Genomic DNA, 18,358 nt, shown 5'->3' on the forward strand with positions numbered 1-18,358 from the left:
GGATTGTTCTTCGTTCTGCTCCAGGGTCAACTTAAAATTTTTGATACAATGATCACTATTTCCTAAATATCCTCTCAATGACAGTTGACACACTCAGACCCCCTCATACCACAAAGTCAGTCTCAGCGACGCCTCTTCTCTCATTGGACAGGGGATCATTTTTCTCAACACACTCGAAGAATTCTTGTCCCTCCGCTTTCGGCTGATGGGTGAATGGGGCTGGGTCTGAGTTTGGTCTCAGGAGGGGAATGGGAGGCTAGCAGAGTTTCAGAAGAGCTCAGGAATATGGAGTGCATTGGGAGCAGTCGAGTCCGGAGGTAACGAGGGCAGGGAGGAGGGTTTCAGAAGGAGTTTAGTGGACGGAAGTTGTGTATTACCTTGTTGACTGACGTGGAATTAAATATGGCGCTGAGACGCGTTCGTGGTCTGTTATCAGCGATCGTATCGGCCCCCAGCAGCACACTGTTCGGGGGCTGGTATCTAGAGAGAGTCACATATTCGGGAACATTCTTCTTCGTTTTCTTGGCCTTCAAGAAAGCAGAGCATCAAAGATAGATGAGCCACTGGGTCACAGAGTCAGGGCATGGGGTGGAGCTGAGAGAGAGGGTTCATCCCCCCCTACCACCCCCTCCCATCACCACCACCCCTCCCATCGTCACCCCCCGCCCCCCCCCCCCTCCCATCCCCCTCCATCCCCGCGATAGGGGATCGGCCTGCCCTGTTGTGTTACGTTTCTTCATGTAGCATAAGCTGCTTCCTTGATGTATGCTCTGACAAAGGAAGGTTCAGACTTGGAGATAGGTTTAACACATTCATTGAACAGTTAACAATTCTCCTACTTGAGTTTGACTCTCCTGCTAATCTTGCTATAGTAACTCAGTCTAACTAACCAGTCTGCTCTAAGCCATGCGGTGGGTATGATGCTTCCGGTCTGCCCCTGTGCCTCTCCCTGAGTGTCAACTGTGGAAAGAGAAAGAGCATGTGAGCCCTGTCCTTTAATATGGGTTGCCCCCTGGTGGTAGTGTCACCTCTGGGTGTCTTGACTGACCATTGGTCGTGTCCTATTCTAAGTGTTCATTAGCTGTATGTCTGCATGTCATGATGTCTCTGGTGCTCCCTATAGTGTTTACGTAGTTGTAGTGTATTTACATTAACCCCTTGTGTATTTACAGTGATGCATATCACCAAATGCCCGATGTGTGTAACCCAGTCAGATTCACCACCCACCCCCTAATCCAGAGGTGACAGGGATCAGGAGCAGGAATCCGGGTTGATTCAACCCCTCCCTAACCCAGGGTCACTGGACTGGGATCAGGAGCAGGAACCCGGGCTGATTCACCCCCTCCCTAACCCAGGGTCACTGGACAGGGATCAGGAGCAGGAACCCGGGCTGATTCACTCCCTCCCTAACCCAGGGGTCACTGGACAGGGATCAGGAGCAGGAACCCGGGATGATTCACCCCCCTCCCTAACCCAGGGTCACTGGACAGGGATCAGGAGCAGGAACCCGGGATGATTCACCCCCCTCCCTAACCCAGGGTCACTGGACAGGGATCAGGAGCAGGAACCCGGGCTGATTCACCCCCCTCCCTAACCCAGGGTCACTGGAAAGGGATCAGGAGCAGGAACCCAGGATGATTCACCCCCTCCCTAACCCAGGGTCACTGGACAAGGAGCAGGAGCAGGAACCCGGACTGATGATTCACCCCCTCCCTAACCCAGTGTCACTGAACAGGGATCAGGAGCAGGAACCCGGGCTGATTCACTCCCCCTCCCCAACCCAGGGGCCACTGGACAGGGATCAGGAGCAGGAACCTGGAGTGATTCACCCCCTCCCTAACCCAGGGTCACTGGACAGGGATCAGGAGCAGGAACCCGGGCTGATTCACTCCCTCCCTAACCCAGGGGTCACTGGACAGGGATCAGGAGCAGGAACCTGGACTGATTCACTCCCTCCCTAACCCAGGGTCACTAGACAGGGACCAGGAGCAGGAACCCGGGCTGATTCACCTCCTCCCTAAGCCTGGGGTCACTGGACAGGGATCAGGAGCAGGAACCCGGACTGATTCACCCGACTCCCTAAGTCAGGGGTCACTGGGGAACATTTCGCTCACACTGGGAGACAATTGGTGAATTAATAACATAATTTTGAATTGGAGATTTTGAATCTAAATTGGTTGGAAATGCCAATCTACGTGCTGTGTCAGGATTGTAATCATACAGAAAAATCTATACGTCTCCATGGATACCAACCAAGACGTAGAAACATCCCAGTTACACGCCCTTGCCAGGAATCTAAATGAGCTGGGCAGATTGAAACTTCTTCAAAGTCTCAGTGAGAGTTCAGGCACACCGTTTCCCTATCAGAGGAGGGTGATTAACCCTGTCACCCATCGCCTCCCAGTTACACATACATTCTCCAAATGAAGACGATTTTGGGCACTGACTGAGCTCCTGACGATGGAAAACAATTATTTGACCCGGATTTATCAGGGTGAGGAAGATTAGATTCGATAAAGGCTTTGACTGCTCAAAACGAGGCCACGATAGTCACCCCCAAAAAAACAAAATAATTATGTCAGGGACAAGACCACGACCTTTGGCACCAAATTCAGGAGATTAAGATTTCAGGATGGTCGTTCATGCAAAGCCGAGAACAGATTGATAAATGGATTTATCAAGGTGAACATCGGCTGAATATAGTCTCTCAAAATAGCAGGTTTCAAACGAAGAATCAGGAAACTAGCCCAGGACGAAAGCATCAGAATTAAACAACCCGAGTGTGAACTCATTCAAAGCAATCACCCGAGTGGCATCCATCACCTGTGCTGCACCTGTCCTGGGTCAGTCTAACGGGGACAGTGTGGAGGGAGCTTTACTCTGTATCTAACCCCGTGCTGTACCTGTCCTGGGTCAGTCTAACGGGGACAGTGTGGAGGGAGCTTTACTCTGTATCTAACCCCGTGCTGTACCTGTCCTGGGTCAGTCTAACGGGGACAGTGTGGAGGGAGCTTTACTCTGTATCTAACCCCGTGCTGTCCCTGTCCTGGGTCAGTCTAACGGGGACAGTGTAGAGGGAGCTTTACTCTGTATCTAACCCCGTGCTGTACCTGTCCTGGGTCAGTCTAACGGGGACAGTGTGGAGGGAGCTTTACTCTGTGTCTAACCCCGTGCTCTACCTGTCCTGTGAGTGTTTGATGGGGACAGTGTAGAGGGAGCTTTACTCTGTCTCTAACCCCGTGCTCTACCTGTCCTGTGAGTGTTTGATGGGGACAGTGTAGAGGGAGCTTTACTCTGTCTCTAACCCCGTGCTCTACCTGTCCTGTGAGTGTTTGATGGGGACAGTGTAGAGGGAGCTTTACTCTGTCTCTAACCCCGTGCTCTACCTGTCCTGTGAGTGTTTGATGGGGACAGTGTAGAGGGAGCTTTACTCTGTCTCTAACCCCGTGCTCTACCTGTCCTGTGAGTGTTTGATGGGGACAGTGTAGAGGGAGCTTTACTCTGTCTCTAACCCCGTGCTCTACCTGTCCTGTGAGTGTTTGATGGGGACAGTGTAGAGGGAGCGTTACTCTGTATCTAACCCCGTGCTGTACCTGTCCTGTGAGTGTTTGATGGGGACAGTGTAGAGGGAGCGTTACTCTGTATCTAACCCCGTGCTGTACCTGTCCTGGGAGTGTTTGATGGGGACAGTGTTGAGGGAGCTTTACTCTGTATCTAACCCCGTGCTGTATCTGTCCTGGGAGTGTTTGATGGGGTCAGTGTAGAGGGAGCTTTACTCTGTATCTAACCCCATGCTGTACCTGTCCTGGGAGTGTTTGATGGGAACAGTGTAGAGGGAGCTTTACTCTGTCTCTAACCCCGTGCTCTACCTGTCCTGGGAGTGTTTGATGGGGACAGTGTGGAGCAAGTTTTACTCTGTATCTAACCCCGTCATGAACCTGTCCTGGGAGTATTTGAGGGGGACAGTGTAGAGCGAGCTTTACTCTGTATCTAACCCTGTGCTATAACTGTCCTGGGAGTGTTTGATGGGGACAGTGTAGAGGGAGCTTTACTCTGTATCTAACCCCGTGCTGTACCTGTCCTGGAAGTGTTTGATGGGGACAGTGTAGAGGGAGATTTACTCTGTATCTAACCCCACGTACCTGTCCTGGGAGTGTTTGATGGGGACAGTGTAGAGGGAGCTTTACTCTGTATCTAACCCCGTGCTGTACCTGTCCTGGGAGTGTTTGATGGGGACGGTGTGGAGGGAGATTTACTCTGTATCTAACCCCGTGCTGAACCTGTCCTGGGAGTGTTTGATGGGGACAGTATGGAGGGAGATTTACTCTGTATCTAACCCCGTGCTGAACCTGTCCTGGGAGTGTTTGATGGGGACAGTGTGGAGGGAGATTTACTCTGTATCTAACCCCGTGCTGTACCTGTCCTGGGTGTGTTTGATGGGGACAGTGTAGAGGGAGATTTACTCTGTATCTAACCCTGTGCTGAACCTGTCCTGGGAGTGTTTGATGGGGACAGTGTGGAGGGAGATTTACTCTGTATCTAACCCCGTGCTGAACCTGTCCTGGGAGTGTTTGATGGGGACAATGTGGAGGGAGATTTACTCTGTATCTAACCCTGTGCTGTGCCTGTCCTGGGAGTGTTTGATGGGGACAGTGTAGAGGGAGCTTTACTTTGTATCTAACCCCGTGCTGTACCTGTCCTGGGAGTGTTTGATGGGGACAGTGTAGAGGGAGCTTTACTCTGTATCTAACCCCGTGCTGTACCTGTCCTGGGTGTGTTTGATGGAGACAGTGTAGAGGGAGATTTACTCTGTATCTAACCCCGTGCTGAACCTGTCCTGGGAGTGTTTGATGGGGACAGTGTGGAGGGAGATTTACTCTGTATCTAACCCTGTGCTGTGCCTGTCCTGGGAGTGTTTGATGGGGACAGTGTGGAGTGAGATTTACTCTGTATCTAACCCCGTGCTGTACGTGTCCTGGGTGTGTTTGATGGGGACAGTGTAGAGGGAGCTTTACTCTGTATCTAACCCCGTCCTGTATCTGTCCTGGGAATGTTTGATGGGGACAGTGTAGAGGGAGCTTTACTCTGTATCTAACCCCGTTCTATACCTGTCCTGGGAGTGTTTGATGGGGACAGTGTAGAGGGAGCTTTACTTTGTATCTAACCCCGTGCTGTACCTGTCCTGGGAGTGTTTGATGGGGACAGAGTAGAGGGAGCTTTGCTCTGTATCTAACCCCGTGCTGTACCTGTCCTGGGAGTGTTTGATGGGGACCGTGTAGAGGGAGCTTTACTCTGTATCTAACCCCATGCTGTACCTGTCCTGGGAGTGTTTGATGGGGACAGTGTAGAGGGAGCTTTACTCAGTACCTAACCCCGTGCTGTAACTGTCCTGGGAGTGTTTGATCGGGACAGTGTAGAGGGAGCTTTACTCTGTATCTAACCCCGTGCTGTACCTGTCCTGGGAGTGTTTGATGGGGACAGTGTAGAGCGAGCTTTACTCTGTATCTAACCCCGTGCTCTACCTGTCCTGGGAGTGTTTGATGGGGACAGTGTGGAGCAAGTTTTACTCTGTATCTAACCCCGTCATGAACCTGTCCTGGGAGTATTTGAGGGGGACAGTGTAGAGCGAGCTTTACTCTGTATCTAACCCTGTGCTATAACTGTCCTGGGAGTGTTTGATGGGGACAGTGTAGAGGGAGCTTTACTCTGTATCTAACCCCGTGCTGTACCTGTCCTGGAAGTGTTTGATGGGGACAGTGTAGAGCGAGCTTTACTCTGTATCTAACCCCGTGCTCTACCTGTCCTGGGAGTGTTTGATGGGGACAGTGTGGAGAAAGCTATACTCTGTATCTAACCCCGTGATGAACCTGTCCTGGGAGTGTTTGATGGGGACAGTGTAGAGGGAGCTTTACTCTGTATCTAACCCCGTGCTGTACCTGTCCTGGGAGTGTTTGATGGGGACAGTGTAGAGGGAGCATTATTCTCTATCTAACCCCGTGCTGGACCTGTCCTGTGAGTGTTTGATGGGGACAGTGTAGAGGGAGCATTATTCTGTATCTAACCCCGTGCTGTACCTGTCCTGGGAGTGTTTGATGGGGACAGTGTAGAGGGAGCTTTACTCTGTATCTAACCCTGTGCTGTGCCTGTCCTGGGTGTGTTTCATGGGGTCAGTGTAGAGGGAGCTTTACTCTGTATCTAACCCCGTGCTGTACCTGTCCTGGGAGTGTTTGATGGGGACAGTGCAGAGCGAGCTTTACTCTGTATCTAACCCCGTGCTGTACCTGTCCTGGGAGTGTTTGATGGGGACAGTGTAGAGGGAGCTTTACTCTGTATCTAACCCTGTGCTGTGCCTGTCCTGGGTGTGTTTGATGGGGTCAGAGTAGAGGGAGCTTTACTCTGTATCTAACAACTTGCTGTACCTGTCCTGGGAGTGTTTGATGGGGACAGTGTAGAGCGAGCTTTACTCTGTATCTAACCCCGTGCTGTACCTGTCCTGGGAGTGTTTGATGGGGTCAGTGTAGAGGGAGCTTTACTCTGTAGCTAACCCCGTGCTGTACCTGTCCTGGGAGTGTTTGATGGGGACAGTGTAGAGGGAGCTTTACTCTGTATCTAACTCCGTGCTGTTCCTGTCCTGGGGGTGTTTGATGGGGACAGTGTAGAGGGAGCTTTACTCTGTATCTAACCCTGTGCTGTACCTGTCCTGGAAGTGTTTGATGGGGACAGTGTATAGGGAGCTTTACTCTGTATCTAACCCTGTGATGTACCTGTCCTGGGAATGTTTGATGGGGACAGTGTAGAGGGAGCTTTACTCTGTATCTAACCCCGTGCTGTCCCTGTCCTGGGGGTGTTTGATGGCAACAGTGTAGAGGGAGCTTTTCTCTGTATCTAACCCCGTGCTGTACCTGTCCTGGGAGTGTTTGATGGGGACAGTGTAGAGCGAGCTTTATTCTGTATCTAACCCCGTGCTCTACCTGTCCTGGGAGTGTTTGATGGGGACAGTGTAGAGGGAGCTTTACTCTGTATCTAACCCTGTGCTGTGCCTGTCCTGGGCGTGTTTGATGGGGTCAGTGTAGAGGGAGCTTTACTCTGTATCTCACCCCGTGCTGTACCTGTCCTGGGAGTGTTTGATGGGGACAGTGTAGAGCGAGCTTTACTCTGTATCTAACCCCGTGCTTTACCTGTCCTGGGAGTGTTTGATGGGGACAGTGTAGAGCGAGCTTTACTCTGTATCTAACCCCGTGCTGTACCTGTCCTGGGAGTGTTTGATGGGGTCAGTGTAGAGGGAGCTTTACTCTGTATCTAACCCCGTGCTGTACCTGTCCTGGGAGTGTTTGATGGGGACAGTGTAGAGCGAGCTTTACTCTGTATCTAACCCCGTGCTGTACCAGTCCTGGGAATGTTTGATGGGGACAGTGTAGAGCAAGATTTACTCTGTATCTAACCTCGTGCTGTACCTGTCCTGGGAGTCTTTGATGGGGTCAGTGTAGAGGGAGCTTTACTCTGTATCTAACCCCATGCTGTACCTGTCCTGGGAGTGTTTGATGGGGTCAGTGTAGAGGGAGCTTTACTCTGTATCTAACCCTGTGCTGTGCCTGTCCTGGGAGTGTTTGATGGGGTCAGTGTAGAGGGAGCTTTACTCTGTATCTAACCCCGTGCTGTACCTGTCCTGGGAGTGTTTGATGGGGACAGTGTAGAGGGAGCTTTACTCTGTATCTAACTCCGTGCTGTTCCTGTCCTGGGGGTGTTTGATGGGGACAGTGTAGAGGGAGCTTTACTCTGTATCTAACCCTGTGCTGTACCTGTCCTGGAAGTGTTTGATGGGGACAGTGTATAGGGAGCTTTACTCTGTATCTAACCCTGTGATGTACCTGTCCTGGGAATGTTTGATGGGGACAGTGTAGAGGGAGCTTTACTCTGTATCTAACCCCGTGCTGTCCCTGTCCTGGGGGTGTTTGATGGCAACAGTGTAGAGGGAGCTTTTCTCTGTATCTAACCCCGTGCTGTACCTGTCCTGGGAGTGTTTGATGGGGACAGTGTAGAGCGAGCTTTATTCTGTATCTAACCCCGTGCTCTACCTGTCCTGGGAGTGTTTGATGGGGACAGTGTAGAGGGAGCTTTACTCTGTATCTAACCCTGTGCTGTGCCTGTCCTGGGCGTGTTTGATGGGGTCAGTGTAGAGGGAGCTTTACTCTGTATCTCACCCCGTGCTGTACCTGTCCTGGGAGTGTTTGATGGGGACAGTGTAGAGGGAGCTTTACTCTGTATCTAACCCTGTGCTGTGCCTGTCCTGGGTGTGTTTCATGGGGTCAGTGTAGAGGGAGCTTTACTCTGTATCTAACCCCGTGCTGTACCTGTCCTGGGAGTGTTTGATGGGGACAGTGCAGAGCGAGCTTTACTCTGTATCTAACCCCGTGCTGTACCTGTCCTGGGAGTGTTTGATGGGGACAGTGTAGAGGGAGCTTTACTCTGTATCTAACCCTGTGCTGTGCCTGTCCTGGGTGTGTTTGATGGGGTCAGAGTAGAGGGAGCTTTACTCTGTATCTAACAACTTGCTGTACCTGTCCTGGGAGTGTTTGATGGGGACAGTGTAGAGCGAGCTTTACTCAGTATCTAACCCCGTGCTGTACCTGTCCTGGGAGTGTTTGATGGGGTCAGTGTAGAGGGAGCTTTACTCTGTAGCTAACCCCGTGCTGTACCTGTCCTGGGAGTGTTTGATGGGGACAGTGTAGAGGGAGCTTTACTCTGTATCTAACTCCGTGCTGTTCCTGTCCTGGGGGTGTTTGATGGGGACAGTGTAGAGGGAGCTTTACTCTGTATCTAACCCTGTGCTGTACCTGTCCTGGAAGTGTTTGATGGGGACAGTGTATAGGGAGCTTTACTCTGTATCTAACCCTGTGATGTACCTGTCCTGGGAATGTTTGATGGGGACAGTGTAGAGGGAGCTTTACTCTGTATCTAACCCCGTGCTGTCCCTGTCCTGGGGGTGTTTGATGGCAACAGTGTAGAGGGAGCTTTTCTCTGTATCTAACCCCGTGCTGTACCTGTCCTGGGAGTGTTTGATGGGGACAGTGTAGAGCAAGCTTTATTCTGTATCTAACCCCGTGCTCTACCTGTCCTGGGAGTGTTTGATGGGGACAGTGTAGAGGGAGCTTTACTCTGTATCTAACCCTGTGCTGTGCCTGTCCTGGGCGTGTTTGATGGGGTCAGTGTAGAGGGAGCTTTACTCTGTATCTCACCCCGTGCTGTACCTGTCCTGGGAGTGTTTGATGGGGACAGTGTAGAGCGAGCTTTACTCTGTATCTAACCCCGTGCTTTACCTGTCCTGGGAGTGTTTGATGGGGACAGTGTAGAGCGAGCTTTACTCTGTATCTAACCCCGTGCTGTACCTGTCCTGGGAGTGTTTGATGGGGTCAGTGTAGAGGGAGCTTTACTCTGTATCTAACCCCGTGCTGTACCTGTCCTGGGAGTGTTTGATGGGGACAGTGTAGACCGAGCTTTACTCTGTATCTAACCCCGTGCTGTACCAGTCCTGGGAATGTTTGATGGGGACAGTGCAGAGCAAGCTTTACTCTGTATCTAACCTCGTGCTGTACCTGTCCTGGGAGTCTTTGATGGGGTCAGTGTAGAGGGAGCTTTACTCTGTATCTAACCCCATGCTGTACCTGTCCTGGGAGTGTTTGATGGGGTCAGTGTAGAGGTAGCTTTACTCTGTATCTAACCCTGTGCTGTGCCTGTCCTGGGAGTGTTTGATGGGGTCAGTGTAGAGGGAGCTTTACTCTGTATCTAACCCCGTGCTGTACCTGTCCTGGGAGTGTTTGATGGGGACAGTGTAGAGGGAGCTTTACTCTGTATCTAACTCCGTGCTGTTCCTGTCCTGGGGGTGTTTGATGGGGACAGTGTAGAGGGAGCTTTACTCTGTATCTAACCCTGTGCTGTACCTGTCCTGGAAGTGTTTGATGGGGACAGTGTATAGGGAGCTTTACTCTGTATCTAACCCTGTGATGTACCTGTCCTGGGAATGTTTGATGGGGACAGTGTAGAGGGAGCTTTACTCTGTATCTAACCCCGTGCTGTCCCTGTCCTGGGGGTGTTTGATGGCAACAGTGTAGAGGGAGCTTTTCTCTGTATCTAACCCCGTGCTGTACCTGTCCTGGGAGTGTTTGATGGGGACAGTGTAGAGCGAGCTTTATTCTGTATCTAACCCCGTGCTCTACCTGTCCTGGGAGTGTTTGATGGGGACAGTGTAGAGGGAGCTTTACTCTGTATCTAACCCTGTGCTGTGCCTGTCCTGGGCGTGTTTGATGGGGTCAGTGTAGAGGGAGCTTTACTCTGTATCTCACCCCGTGCTGTACCTGTCCTGGGAGTGTTTGATGGGGACAGTGTAGAGCGAGCTTTACTCTGTATCTAACCCCGTGCTTTACCTGTCCTGGGAGTGTTTGATGGGGACAGTGTAGAGCGAGCTTTACTCTGTATCTAACCCCGTGCTGTACCTGTCCTGGGAGTGTTTGATGGGGACAGTGTAGAGGGAGCTTTACTCTGTATCTAACCCCGTGCTGTACCTGTCCTGTGAGTGTTTGATGGGGACAGTGTAGAGGGAGCGTTACTCTGTATCTAACCCCGTGCTGTACCTGTCCTGTGAGTGTTTGATGGGGACAGTGTAGAGGGAGCGTTACTCTGTATCTAACCCCGTGCTGTACCTGTCCTGGGAGTGTTTGATGGGGACAGTGTTGAGGGAGCTTTACTCTGTATCTAACCCCGTGCTGTACCTGTCCTGGGAGTGTTTGATGGGGTCAGTGTAGAGGGAGCTTTACTCTGTATCTAACCCCATGCTGTACCTGTCCTGGGAGTGTTTGATGGGGACAGTGTAGAGGGAGCTTTACTCTGTCTCTAACCCCGTGCTCTACCTGTCCTGGGAGTGTTTGATGGGGACAGTGTGGAGCAAGTTTTACTCTGTATCTAACCCCGTCATGAACCTGTCCTGGGAGTATTTGAGGGGGACAGTGTAGAGCGAGCTTTACTCTGTATCTAACCCTGTGCTATAACTGTCCTGGGAGTGTTTGATGGGGACAGTGTAGAGGGAGCTTTACTCTGTATCTAACCCCGTGCTGTACCTGTCCTGGAAGTGTTTGATGGGGACAGTGTAGAGGGAGCTTTACTCTGTATCTAACCCCACGTACCTGTCCTGGGAGTGTTTGATGGGGACAGTGTAGAGGGAGCTTTACTCTGTATCTAACCCCGTGCTGTACCTGTCCTGGGAGTGTTTGATGGGGACGGTGTGGAGGGAGATTTACTCTGTATCTAACCCCGTGCTGAACCTGTCCTGGGAGTGTTTGATGGGGACAGTATGGAGGGAGATTTACTCTGTATCTAACCCCGTGCTGAACCTGTCCTGGGAGTGTTTGATGGGGACAGTGTGGAGGGAGATTTACTCTGTATCTAACCCCGTGCTGTACCTGTCCTGGGTGTGTTTGATGGGGACAGTGTAGAGGGAGATTTACTCTGTATCTAACCCTGTGCTGAACCTGTCCTGGGAGTGTTTGATGGGGACAGTGTGGAGGGAGATTTACTCTGTATCTAACCCCGTGCTGAACCTGTCCTGGGAGTGTTTGATGGGGACAATGTGGAGGGAGATTTACTCTGTATCTAACCCTGTGCTGTGCCTGTCCTGGGAGTGTTTGATGGGGACAGTGTAGAGGGAGCTTTACTTTGTATCTAACCCCGTGCTGTACCTGTCCTGGGAGTGTTTGATGGGGACAGTGTAGAGGGAGCTTTACTCTGTATCTAACCCCGTGCTGTACCTGTCCTGGGTGTGTTTGATGGAGACAGTGTAGAGGGAGATTTACTCTGTATCTAACCCCGTGCTGAACCTGTCCTGGGAGTGTTTGATGGGGACAGTGTGGAGGGAGATTTACTCTGTATCTAACCCTGTGCTGTGCCTGTCCTGGGAGTGTTTGATGGGGACAGTGTGGAGTGAGATTTACTCTGTATCTAACCCCGTGCTGTACGTGTCCTGGGTGTGTTTGATGGGGACAGTGTAGAGGGAGCTTTACTCTGTATCTAACCCCGTCCTGTATCTGTCCTGGGAATGTTTGATGGGGACAGTGTAGAGGGAGCTTTACTCTGTATCTAACCCCGTTCTATACCTGTCCTGGGAGTGTTTGATGGGGACAGTGTAGAGGGAGCTTTACTTTGTATCTAACCCCGTGCTGTACCTGTCCTGGGAGTGTTTGATGGGGACAGAGTAGAGGGAGCTTTACTCTGTATCTAACCCCGTGCTGTACCTGTCCTGGGAGTGTTTGATGGGGACCGTGTAGAGGGAGCTTTACTCTGTATCTAACCCCATGCTGTACCTGTCCTGGGAGTGTTTGATGGGGACAGTGTAGAGGGAGCTTTACTCAGTACCTAACCCCGTGCTGTAACTGTCCTGGGAGTGTTTGATCGGGACAGTGTAGAGGGAGCTTTACTCTGTATCTAACCCCGTGCTGTACCTGTCCTGGGAGTGTTTGATGGGGACAGTGTAGAGCGAGCTTTACTCTGTATCTAACCCCGTGCTCTACCTGTCCTGGGAGTGTTTGATGGGGACAGTGTGGAGCAAGTTTTACTCTGTATCTAACCCCGTCATGAACCTGTCCTGGGAGTATTTGAGGGGGACAGTGTAGAGCGAGCTTTACTCTGTATCTAACCCTGTGCTATAACTGTCCTGGGAGTGTTTGATGGGGACAGTGAAGAGGGAGCTTTACTCTGTATCTAACCCCGTGCTGTACCTGTCCTGGAAGTGTTTGATGGGGACAGTGTAGAGCGAGCTTTACTCTGTATCTAACCCCGTGCTCTACCTGTCCTGGGAGTGTTTGATGGGGACAGTGTGGAGAAAGCTATACTCTGTATCTAACCCCGTGATGAACCTGTCCTGGGAGTGTTTGATGGGGACAGTGTAGAGGGAGCTTTACTCTGTATCTAACCCCGTGCTGTACCTGTCCTGGGAGTGTTTGATGGGGACAGTGTAGAGGGAGCATTATTCTCTATCTAACCCCGTGCTGGACCTGTCCTGTGAGTGTTTGATGGGGACAGTGTAGAGGGAGCATTATTCTGTATCTAACCCCGTGCTGTACCTGTCCTGGGAGTGTTTGATGGGGACAGTGTAGAGGGAGCTTTACTCTGTATCTAACCCTGTGCTGTGCCTGTCCTGGGTGTGTTTCATGGGGTCAGTGTAGAGGGAGCTTTACTCTGTATCTAACCCCGTGCTGTACCTGTCCTGGGAGTGTTTGATGGGGACAGTGTAGAGGGAGCTTTACTCTGTATCTAACCCTGTGCTGTACCTGTCCTGGAAGTGTTTGATGGGGACAGTGTATAGGGAGCTTTACTCTGTATCTAACCCTGTGATGTACCTGTCCTGGGAATGTTTGATGGGGACAGTGTAGAGGGAGCTTTACTCTGTATCTAACCCCGTGCTGTCCCTGTCCTGGGGGTGTTTGATGGCAACAGTGTAGAGGGAGCTTTTCTCTGTATCTAACCCCGTGCTGTACCTGTCCTGGGAGTGTTTGATGGGGACAGTGTAGAGCGAGCTTTATTCTGTATCTAACCCCGTGCTCTACCTGTCCAGGGAGTGTTTGATGGGGACAGTGTAGAGGGAGCTTTACTCTGTATCTAACCCTGTGCTGTGCCTGTCCTGGGCGTGTTTGATGGGGTCAGTGTAGAGGGAGCTTTACTCTGTATCTCACCCCGTGCTGTACCTGTCCTGGGAGTGTTTGATGGGGACAGTGTAGAGCGAGCTTTACTCTGTATCTAACCCCGTGCTTTACCTGTCCTGGGAGTGTTTGATGGGGACAGTGTAGAGCGAGCTTTACTCTGTATCTAACCCCGTGCTGTACCTGTCCTGGGAGTGTTTGATGGGGTCAGTGTAGAGGGAGCTTTACTCTGTATCTAACCCCGTGCTGTACCTGTCCTGGGAGTGTTTGATGGGGACAGTGTAGAGCGAGCTTTACTCTGTATCTAACCCCGTGCTGTACCAGTCCTGGGAATGTTTGATGGGGACAGTGTAGAGCAAGCTTTACTCTGTATCTAACCTCGTGCTGTACCTGTCCTGGGAGTCTTTGATGGGGTCAGTGTAGAGGGAGCTTTACTCTGTATCTAACCCCATGCTGTACCTATCCTGGGAGTGTTTGATGGGGTCAGTGTAGAGGGAGCTTTACTCTGTATCTAACCCTGTGCTGTGCCTGTCCTGGGAGTGTTTGATGGGGTCAGTGTAGAGGGAGCTTTACTCTGTATCTAACCCCGTGCTGTACCTGTCCTGGGAGTGTTTGATGGGGACAGTGTAGAGGGAGCTTTACTCTGTATCTAACTCCGTGCTGTTCCTGTCCTGGGGGTGTTTGATGGGGACAGTGTAGAGGGAGCTTTACTCTGTATCTAACCCTGTGCTGTACCTGTCCTGGAAGTGTTTGATGGGGACAGTGTATAGGGAGCTTTACTCTGTATCTAACCCTGTGATGTACCTGTCCTGGGAATGTTTGATGGGGACAGTGTAGAGGGAGCTTTACTCTGTATCTAACCCCGTGCTGTCCCTGTCCTGGGGGTGTTTGATGACAACAGTGTAGAGGGAGCTTTTCTCTGTATCTAACCCCGTGCTGTACCTGTCCTGGGAGTGTTTGATGGGGACAGTGTAGAGCGAGCTTTATTCTGTATCTAACCCCGTGCTCTACCTGTCCTGGGAGTGTTTGATGGGGACAGTGTAGAGGGAGCTTTACTCTGTATCTAACCCTGTGCTGTGCCTGTCCTGGGCGTGTTTGATGGGGTCAGTGTAGAGGGAGCTTTACTCTGTATCTCACCCCGTGCTGTACCTGTCCTGGGAGTGTTTGATGGGGACAGTGTAGAGCGAGCTTTACTCTGTATCTAACCCCGTGCTTTACCTGTCCTGGGAGTGTTTGATGGGGACAGTGTAGAGCGAGCTTTACTCTGTATCTAACCCCGTGCTGTACCTGTCCTGGGAGTGTTTGATGGGGACAGTGTAGAGGGAGCTTTCCTCTGTATCTAACCCCGTGCTGTACCTGTCCTGTGAGTGTTTGATGGGGACAGTGTAGAGGGAGCGTTACTCTGTATCTAACCCCGTGCTGTACCTGTCCTGTGAGTGTTTGATGGGGACAGTGTAGAGGGAGCGTTACTCTGTATCTAACCCCGTGCTGTACCTGTCCTGGGAGTGTTTGATGGGGACAGTGTTGAGGGAGCTTTACTCTGTATCTAACCCCGTGCTGTACCTGTCCTGGGAGTGTTTGATGGGGTCAGTGTAGAGGGAGCTTTACTCTGTATCTAACCCCATGCTGTACCTGTCCTGGGAGTGTTTGATGGGGACAGTGTAGAGGGAGCTTTACTCTGTCTCTAACCCCGTGCTCTACCTGTCCTGGGAGTGTTTGATGGGGACAGTGTGGAGCAAGTTTTACTCTGTATCTAACCCCGTCATGAACCTGTCCTGGGAGTATTTGAGGGGGACAGTGTAGAGGGAGCTTTACTCTGTATCTAACCCTGTGCTATAACTGTCCTGGGAGTGTTTGATGGGGACAGTGTAGAGGGAGCTTTACTCTGTATCTAACCCCGTGCTGTACCTGTCCTGGAAGTGTTTGATGGGGACAGTGTAGAGGGAGCTTTACTCTGTATCTAACCCCACGTACCTGTCCTGGGAGTGTTTGATGGGGACAGTGTAGAGGGAGCTTTACTCTGTATCTAACCCCGTGCTGTACCTGTCCTGGGAGTGTTTGATGGGGACGGTGTGGAGGGAGATTTACTCTGTATCTAACCTCATGCTGAACCTGTCCTGGGAGTGTTTGATGGGGACAGTATGGAGGGAGATTTACTCTGTATCTAACCCCGTGCTGAACCTGTCCTGGGAGTGTTTGATGGGGACAGTGTGGAGGGAGAATTACTCTGTATCTAACCCCGTGCTGTACCTGTCCTGGGTGTGTTTGATGGGGACAGTGTAGAGGGAGATTTACTCTGTATCTAACCCTGTGCTGAACCTGTCCTGGGAGTGTTTGATGGGGACAGTGTGGAGGGAGATTTACTCTGTATCTAACCCCGTGCTGAACCTGTCCTGGGAGTGTTTGATGGGGACAATGTGGAGGGAGATTTACTCTGTATCTAACCCTGTGCTGTGCCTGTCCTGGGAGTGTTTGATGGGGACAGTGTAGAGGGAGCTTTACTTTGTATCTAACCCCGTGCTGTACCTGTCCTGGGAGTGTTTGATGGGGACAGTGTAGAGGGAGCTTTACTCTGTATCTAACCCCGTGCTGTACCTGTCCTGGGTGTGTTTGATGGAGACAGTGTAGAGGGAGATTTACTCTGTATCTAACCCCGTGCTGAACCTGTCCTGGGAGTGTTTGATGGGGACAGTGTGGAGGGAGATTTACTCTGTATCTAACCCTGTGCTGTGCCTGTCCTGGGAGTGTTTGATGGGGACAGTGTGGAGTGAGATTTACTCTGTATCTAACCCCGTGCTGTACGTGTCCTGGGTGTGTTTGATGGGGACAGTGTAGAGGGAGCTTTACTCTGTATCTAACCCCGTCCTGTATCTGTCCTGGGAATGTTTGATGGGGACAGTGTAGAGGGAGCTTTACTCTGTATCTAACCCCGTTCTATACCTGTCCTGGGAGTGTTTGATGGGGACAGTGTAGAGGGAGCTTTACTTTGTATCTAACCCCGTGCTGTACCTGTCCTGGGAGTGTTTGATGGGGACAGAGTAGAGGGAGCTTTACTCTGTATCTAACCCCGTGCTGTACCTGTCCTGGGAGTGTTTGATGGGGACCGTGTAGAGGGAGCTTTACTCTGTATCTAACCCCATGCTGTACCTGTCCTGGGAGTGTTTGATGGGGACAGTGTAGAGGGAGCTTTACTCAGTACCTAACCCCGTGCTGTAACTGTCCTGGGAGTGTTTGATCGGGACAGTGTAGAGGGAGCTTTACTCTGTATCTAACCCCGTGCTGTACCTGTCCTGGGAGTGTTTGATGGGGACAGTGTAGAGCGAGCTTTACTCTGTATCTAACCCCGTGCTCTACCTGTCCTGGGAGTGTTTGATGGGGACAGTGTGGAGCAAGTTTTACTCTGTATCTAACCCCGTCATGAACCTGTCCTGGGAGTATTTGAGGGGGACAGTGTAGAGCGAGCTTTACTCTGTATCTAACCCTGTGCTATAACTGTCCTGGGAGTGTTTGATGGGGACAGTGTAGAGGGAGCTTTACTCTGTATCTAACCCCGTGCTGTACCTGTCCTGGAAGTGTTTGATGGGGACAGTGTAGAGCGAGCTTTACTCTGTATCTAACCCCGTGCTCTACCTGTCCTGGGAGTGTTTGATGGGGACAGTGTGGAGAAAGCTATACTCTGTATCTAACCCCGTGATGAACCTGTCCTGGGAGTGTTTGATGGGGACAGTGTAGAGGGAGCTTTACTCTGTATCTAACCCCGTGCTGTACCTGTCCTGGGAGTGTTTGATGGGGACAGTGTAGAGGGAGCATTATTCTCTATCTAACCCCGTGCTGGACCTGTCCTGTGAGTGTTTGATGGGGACAGTGTAGAGGGAGCATTATTCTGTATCTAACCCCGTGCTGTACCTGTCCTGGGAGTGTTTGATGGGGACAGTGTAGAGGGAGCTTTACTCTGTATCTAACCCTGTGCTGTGCCTGTCCTGGGTGTGTTTCATGGGGTCAGTGTAGAGGGAGCTTTACTCTGTATCTAACCCCGTGCTGTACCTGTCCTGGGAGTGTTTGATGGGGACAGTGCAGAGCGAGCTTTACTCTGTATCTAACCCCGTGCTGTACCTGTCCTGGGAGTGTTTGATGGGGACAGTGTAGAGGGAGCTTTACTCTGTATCTAACCCTGTGCTGTGCCTGTCCTGGGTGTGTTTGATGGGGTCAGAGTAGAGGGAGCTTTACTCTGTATCTAACAACTTGCTGTACCTGTCCTGGGAGTGTTTGATGGGGACAGTGTAGAGCGAGCTTTACTCTGTATCTAACCCCGTGCTGTGCCTGTCCTGGGAGTGTTTGATGGGGTCAGTGTAGAGGGAGCTTTACTCTGTAGCTAACCCCGTGCTGTACCTGTCCTGGGAGTGTTTGATGGGGACAGTGTAGAGGGAGCTTTACTCTGTATCTAACTCCGTGCTGTTCCTGTCCTGGGGGTGTTTGATGGGGACAGTGTAGAGGGAGCTTTACTCTGTATCTAACCCTGTGCTGTACCTGTCCTGGAAGTGTTTGATGGGGACAGTGTATAGGGAGCTTTACTCTGTATCTAACCCTGTGATGTACCTGTCCTGGGAATGTTTGATGGGGACAGTGTAGAGGGAGCTTTACTCTGTATCTAACCCCGTGCTGTCCCTGTCCTG

At 51.4% G+C, this 18,358-nt stretch overlaps 1 protein-coding gene across 5 annotated transcripts in view; it reads right to left on the reverse strand.

The window, feature by feature from the left end:
- Nucleotides 1-18,358, reverse strand: part of LOC140392876 (pleckstrin homology domain-containing family G member 5-like) — a 243,494-nt gene that overhangs the window by 179,812 nt on the left and 45,324 nt on the right. For 4 of the 5 annotated variants that reach the window (XM_072478627.1, XM_072478626.1, XM_072478623.1 and 1 more), the window contains exon 3: nucleotides 378-527. The exons of the other annotated variant lie outside the window; for it this stretch is intronic. In XM_072478627.1, the coding sequence (XP_072334728.1) occupies nucleotides 378-527 (150 nt within the window). The remainder of the gene's footprint in view (nucleotides 1-377; nucleotides 528-18,358) is intronic. 5 annotated transcript variants of the gene reach the window in all.

This window comes from Scyliorhinus torazame, chromosome 16, assembly GCF_047496885.1.
Source record: "Scyliorhinus torazame isolate Kashiwa2021f chromosome 16, sScyTor2.1, whole genome shotgun sequence".
Classification (NCBI taxonomy): Eukaryota; Metazoa; Chordata; class Chondrichthyes; order Carcharhiniformes; family Scyliorhinidae; genus Scyliorhinus; species Scyliorhinus torazame.